General features: G+C 41.0%; 1 protein-coding gene across 1 annotated transcript; it reads right to left on the reverse strand.

Annotated features, from left to right (window-relative positions):
* Window positions 1-2,370: 2,370 nt before the first annotated feature.
* On the reverse strand, window positions 2,371-4,590 carry Myf5 (myogenic factor 5). The gene is made up of 3 exons (XM_042699155.1): window positions 4,090-4,590; window positions 3,157-3,232; window positions 2,371-2,561 (listed from the first exon to the last, which is right to left on the reverse strand). The coding sequence occupies exons 1-3, from the start codon at window positions 4,588-4,590 to the stop codon at window positions 2,371-2,373; spliced, it is 768 nt and encodes a 255-aa protein (XP_042555089.1).
* Window positions 4,591-6,898: the final 2,308 nt, after the last annotated feature.

Consider the following 6,898-nt stretch of genomic DNA (forward strand, 5'->3'; position numbering starts at 1 on the left):
ATTTGAATATTTTCTTCGCACTTTTTCTTCTCTATTCCCCTACCAGTGAAGAAGGCCTTTCTTCCTCTGAACTACTGGAGAACTAACTTCCAAAGACTTCTTATTCAGAACAGTTGACTATAAACAATGAGTTGTGCAAAACATTCACTAAGTAAAGCTCAGCTTTCAATGGTAGTGCATTGGAAATGGGATTGTCAACAATTTGACACGTCACATATTGATGATCATTTGTTATGAAATTCAGATCAATGAAAAAGTCTAAGTAGTTGTGAATCATTGCAGTATTTTTCATGGAGCATATCAAATGTACTTGCAAAATTATAAAAAATATTTCTGATTTGGTAAGCAAAATATTTTCTTCACTTGGGTAATAGGAGAAGTAATAATGATGAGGGGAACAATCTGATTAAAGTACTTTATAAGCATGTATGAAACACCAAAGTGAAACCCCTTTGAACAATTAGCACACATTAAACACTGATGAGAATGTTTGGGGTGTGGAAAGAGGAGAAGAGAAAATGGAGGGGATGAAGAAGGGAAAATATGTTTCCTTTATTTTATGTACATATGTAAAAGTAAAACAATGATCAAATTGTTAGGTCAAATTGGTTTGAAAAGGAAGAGAGATGGTGAGTCGGATCAAGGTACATTGTATGAATGGATTAAAAAGGACTTCTCCGAGTGCTAAAAGTTTCATTCCACAGGATTCCATGATGTTAATAGCATGATAGTGACCATGACTATATTTTTTTTGAAATTCAGTCTTTCTCCCCATTTATGGAATGGTTTAGATTATTTTCAGCCTGATGAGTGGATAAACAGAAGAAAATCAATCATGATAAGAAACCTTCCTAAAGAGAACAGTATTGCCAGCCCCTGAGAGAAGACCATAAGGTTTGTTTAATTTGTATGTAACTAGAAACACTTAGTAAATTTAAACTAAAGTAAAAAAAATAAATAAAAGGGTGAAACAATCTTCTATAGTCTCTGTTAGCAGCTATTTTGTATATGTCGGGATATTTTTCTTTTTATCTCTCTCAAGGATAAATTTTGGAAAATTGTTCCAATGATTGTCTCAAGATTTTCTACTTACTGGTTGTATTTCCATCTCATTTATCTTTCAGCAAAAGCTTTAAAGGTGGTAAATAATAAAATACATATGCCCACTTTACATATTCATAGGGATGGAATGATTAATGAAGTTTTAAAGGCTGTACAAATGAGAAAAAAACTGCAAATACACTTCAGTTTAAGTTTTCTTATGTTGAAATGTTAGCAATACAAAAAGTCAGCCCAATTACTTTAAAATACTTTATTGACAATATCAGCATTGATGTATAAAAATATTTTGAGGCATTTAGTAAAGGTAAGACCTTCTCATGATTCCTAAGATATTGCAGCTATTAAAATAATGTGATATTGCACACTTTCTGCTTAAATCTATATTCTTGCTCTGAATGGATTCTACTTTCCTATCCATACACAACTTTACACTATATGAAACAGTTCCAAAATAAAGGAAAAATTTCACTTAGGTGCTTTCTTGAATTACACTTAAAATAGAAACATGATATTATTATTATTTGTGGCTCCAACAGGTTATAGTTTAGGTCCATTAGATAGTAAATACTTAAATGTATATACAAAGCCAGCTACTGAATTACCTTCAGCCTTGCCTTCAAGCTTCTATGTCAGTGATTGTTAATTCAATTAGGGATGTTCCTTAAAAAGTCAAAAACTAAAATATTTCAGGTAGTAAACAATTTTATTTATGGTGGAACTTCCAAAACTTTCTTTTATCTTGAAATTATCCACAATGTGTTATTTAGTGCTTACATTGAAAAGACGCATTTCTTATAAGAAAAGATCAAAATCTATTTCATCAGGCAATATACTTAATACAATAAAAACCAAAGATTAAAAGGAAAAGCAAAAGTTAAATAGACTCGAAATTCCCTGTAACTGATTCTCAATTGTTAAAATACTTTGAAGGAAGCACAGAGATAATATTTTGATGAGCAATATTAGATTTATAAAATATATTTATATATAAATTAAGTATTGTATCAAACTAGCTTAAATGAATTGCGTCCTATAAGAAATAATATTACTGAAACTATGTATATAAAACAAGAAGAAGGGGAAGAGCAAAGACAAGGAGAAAAGAAAGAGGAAGAGAGGGAGGAAATATGAATTGCAATATGACTTTCAGTTAAATACACTTTTTTATAAAGTGACAAGGTAATGCTTATAAATTTACAACAGAAAAGAAATCATTATGTACAAGTTGGCTTTGTTCTGGACGTGGCTTACTTCCTTCTGGATACTAAGCCTTTCTGTCATAACTGATCTAGAATGCATTTTTTTAGTTCATAGCACATGATAGATGAGCCTGGAACTAGAGGCTCCTGGAGTTGCAGGCTGTGAATCGGTGCTGGCAACAGGGGAGAGCAATGTCGGTTCCTGGAGAGACAACCCAGGTTGTTCTGTGCAAGTGATCCGGTCCACTATGCTGGACAAACAATCCAAGCTGGATAAGGAGCTTTTATCTGTGGCATATACTAACAATAAAAGAGAAAAACAAAACAACGTTTAAGAATTTTCCCCGGATAGACAGATTTGCTTATGTTGCCCCCTAAATGGTAGGTCAGCTCTTTTGACACCAGAGGTCAGATGATCTCCAAAAGCCTAATACAGAAATCTGAAGCAAATATCAGGCAATTCCCAAGGGTAGAGGTGTGGAGTGAGATAGTGACTTGGTAATCTTTCAAGAAAAAGTATGTGTATATGTGTGTGTGTGTGAGAGAGAGAGAGAGAGAGACAGACAGACTGACAGACAGACAGACAGACAGACAGAGACAGAGAAAGAAAGAGAGACAGAGACAGAGAGACAGAGAGAGAGAGAGAGACAGAGACAGGCAGCGACAGAAACACAGATAGACACAGAGAGACAGAGACAGAGATAGAGAGACAGAGAGACAGAGACAGAGACAGAGAGATTGGACCAGAAGATGTGTGTTCATTCTTTCTCACCAAAGCCTCCCCAAAGAATCACTTTCCTTCCCTCTTTCCTTTTCCTATACTGCCGGGTAGATCAGTCTCTGCTTTGAAAAGACTGAATTCTGAGAAGAAATTGGTCTTCAAGTCAGTTCTTACCATTTGATACATCAGGGCAGTAGACGCTGTCAAAACTGCTGCTCTTTCTGGACCAGATAGGACTGTTACATTCAGGCTATAATACAAGAAACAAAGAATTTCATTTTCAGGTGTGGGCAAAAAAGGTTCTGACCTAGGATAAGGTCAGTTTACTTCCAACAAATTGGTGAACTGGTCACTCTCAATAACCTCCCTTGCCTTGATTTAGGAGGCGCTGGCCCTCCCCGCCCCCCCCCCCCACTCCCCACCCTCAGATCACCAGGGCACCAAGGTCAAGCTCTGTGCTTGCAGAAGAGGAGAGCAGAGGCAAAGGGAAGGGAGGGCTGTGTGTGTGGAATTCAGCAGCAATGTGCATTGGGTTAACCATGCAAAATGGATTGGAGTAGAAGGAAGCCACACTAATTCTGGGAGAGAACACTTTCCCAGAGCAAAAACACATTAAAACCTGGCAGCGTTGAAGCAAATGCCCTCTGAAAAGAATGCATCCACATCTCCTTTCAGCCTGATCTCAGCAGAGCAGGGACAGGGGCCATGCTGGTATTCTTTTCTAATTATTCTTGGCTTGGTAAACTATGGGGCAGTGGGGAGCTTCAGCTAATTGCCTTAAGATGTTAATGTATGGCGGGATCCATTAAGTGGTGTAGCAAAATAAACTGAATAATGGAAATAACATTGGATCATTTACAGCCACCTACGGAATGTGCCAACCTTCTACTATAACGTACAACTAGAATCTGCGAGGAAGGCAAACCCAAATCCTGTTCAACAGTACTTTTCTTGGCAGCCTTCTAAATGAGAACACCTCTTTTCCCTTAAAGCAACCAACCACCTGCATGCATTCTACTCCATTCTATTACACTTGCTTTCAACATGGTATAAGGACTTGGAGAAAATATTGGGGTACCAAGAGTGGGTACCAGAGCTGTGGCTTACCATGCCATCAGAGCAGTTGGAAGTGGGGCTGTTGGGCTCCGAGCAGCTCTGTTCAGGCAAGCTGTAGTAATTCTCCACCTGCTCCCTCAGCAAGTCCTGCAGGTTCTCGATGTAGCGAATGGCATTTCTGAGGATCTCCACCTTGGGTAACCTCTGATTGGGGTTGGTTGTGGTGCACCTCTTGAGCGTCTCGAAAGCCTGGTTGACCTTCTTCAGGCGTCTCCGCTCGCGCATGGTGGCGGCCTTCCTCCGATCCATGCTGGTGGACTTCCTCTTGCAAGCTTTGCAGGCCCACATGAGGCAGTGACCAGCCTGGTGGTGGCCGGTGGGCACTCGTACGTGTTCCTCCTCATCTGAGCCCCGCAAGTCTGCTTTGTGGGTCCCAAAGGCGGCCATACGAGCCTCGAACTCATCTCCAAACTCGCCCTCAGGAGACGGGATACAGGAGCCATCGTAAAAGTACTCAGATGGGGAGAACTGGCAGCCATCCATCATGTCCATGCTGCCGCGAGCCAAGCACGCTACCTGGACTGCAGTAAGAGAGAGAAAGGAGAAAGGCGAGCCTCTGGCCAGTGCAGGCCGCCGAATCCCAGGCAGAGCTCGAGGTGGGTTTCTTTGGTAATTAACAAGGGCTGATGCCTGTCGACCTGAGTCTGCAGACTGGCGTTGGGGATCTTTATATATTCTTGAGGGGTGGGGTAGGGAGGCTGGCCCAAGAGGCTGGCAGGGCCACTATTAGCATATCCCACTACAAGCCCCGCTGGGCAAACCTCCCTCTGTCCTCCCTCGCCCCGTTGATGCTGATTGTTTTAGTGCATCTCTGTTGGAGTGGGAAAGGCTCCCCAACCTACTCACTTGCATTCTACACACCTATAGCAGCGGATCACTCAGGGTGTAACAAAAAGGACCTCAGGATGTGCAGCTTTTTGCAATTGATCGTGCAGTGAAATAATGATAACAGAACTCTCTACTTTCAGCTGACACCTTTAATCCTGGACATGACCTTGTTCTTAGAGGTCTCTCTCTCTCTCTCTCTCTCTCTGTTTTTTCAGGAGATTGTACTCAGTGCACTGGATAATAGTTCTCACAGCTTGAAATGGATGCTTTCAATTCTGGAATGGACCTCGCTTGAGCTTTGTGAAATCTATTTTGAATTACACATTGGAGGAGGCAAATTCTAATCAGTTAGTCATTTCTTAGGCTCCTCATTACCGGGTATGGACAAGAAGTGTTCTTTTCCTAAGATAGGGCTTACTGGGAATTCTTCCTATGCTTCTGCTCAGCTGAAGGGATGCAGGGTCAGAAAGGCCAGTTGGCTGAACTTTCAACACCTTCTCCTTTACACCCAGCCTTCTGTAGAACCTGAGCAAGCCAGAGATCACACCAAAAGCATCTTAAGATGGGCAGTAGACGAAGCTCAGTTTTAGACCTCAAACTCCTCTTCCAGGAGCAAGTCTCCTTTCTTGCTCTTTTTCTGCTTTTCCCTATCATGTCTACAGACTAAACAGTCAAGCTGGGCTTTGCGTTGCTAATTTTCTGCTTACAGGCAAACTAGCACCGTTACAGATGAGGTACAGCTGCCAGCCTTCCCTGCAACCAGTGTAAGATTTCCAACTCCTCCAACCAGAGTGACTTCACACAGTTCAGTGACAAAAGCTTCCCAGAAAAAACAGTCGCAGCAGGGACTTTTAAACTTTGGTTGGTAAAAAGGTAAGCAAGGAGAAAGGCCAGGCCATTCGTGTCTAGAAATCAGCTTTACTCATTCTTTTCTCCTTCAACCCACATTCAGATCACCAGTGAAGGAGGTGGTGTTTATATTTAGGAAAGCAGTTCTTTATTTCAGGTCAACACAAGAGGTCTGGAATTTAGGGTCAGGGTTGGTGGTCTCATTGAAGGAAAAGGGAGTATTCCCCATCCCACGTAGGTTCACCCAGTTCATTAAATGCTGTGGCTCCGGTGGTATTTGGGTAGCAAGATGTCCTTTATGTTTTTTGTTCCCAAAGTGTTTTCGTAGTACAATCCTATTTGGCTGATTTAGCATGGGTTGGAGCAAGAGTAATTCCAACTCTTTTTTTTGAGGGGGGGGCATGAAATTTCTAGAAAGTGAAGGCTCTGAAAACCAAGGGGTTCACTAGCTATGCCTGGAGCTGTTTTCTCTCTTCTGTCCCAGTCTCTTCTCTCCTGTCCTAAGACAAAGTTTTCCTTTGAAAATCAGGCTTCCTCTCTCACACCAATGGGCTACTGAATCATCTGGCCTATTTACAAGTGTATGTTTTTGAAAAGAATATAGTGCCCAGGGCTATACGAGGTAGGAGTCAAATTCTTAAAGAAAGGGGTTTCTTCGATCTGAGTAGAAGCATTTCAATGTACAGCACATTGAACCTGTGAAATACTATGGAATATTCTCACTTAGGGACTCTTAGCCACGTCCCACAGACTCAGGTCCATACTCATACTCATACTCACTTCACCATCTTCGTCATCATCATCATCACCACCATCCTCTGCCTGATACCTGCTGTAATCATTTGTAGAACAGCTGAAGCAGATAGAAATGTGTTTTGATCCTCAATGTGGAAGTGATTATTATTCCGCTTACCTTTTAGCTGATTTCTGAAAACATTCGATGTATTTTGTCCTCAGTCCCTTAGTGAAGGATAAACCTAGTTAACAATTATTGAGACTCTCCAATTTTCTAAGCACTGCCCATAACTGTTCCCATAAGCAAGTATATGCCAGCTCATTTTTAAAATGAAGGCAAATCAAATCCGAGAGCAAGGTAATTTGCCTCAGGCCTAGTGGAAACTAT

Source organism: Dipodomys spectabilis, unplaced genomic scaffold (genome assembly GCF_019054845.1).
Source record: "Dipodomys spectabilis isolate Male_0828 unplaced genomic scaffold, ASM1905484v1 ptg000234l, whole genome shotgun sequence".
NCBI classification, from domain to species: Eukaryota; Metazoa; Chordata; class Mammalia; order Rodentia; family Heteromyidae; genus Dipodomys; species Dipodomys spectabilis.

Excerpts from the sequence above, each read along its gene's own strand:
- Myf5 (XM_042699155.1), bottom strand. The coding sequence starts at position 4,590 with ATGGACATGATGGATGGCTGCCAGTTCTCCCCATCTGAGTACTTTTAC. Across the intron at positions 3,233-4,089 it reads CCAACTGCTCTGATGGCATG|CCTGAATGTAACAGTCCTAT; the intron begins GTAAGCCACAGC and ends CTTGTATTATAG. Across the intron at positions 2,562-3,156 it reads CTGCCCTGATGTATCAAATG|TATATGCCACAGATAAAAGC; the intron begins GTAAGAACTGAC and ends TTTTATTGTTAG.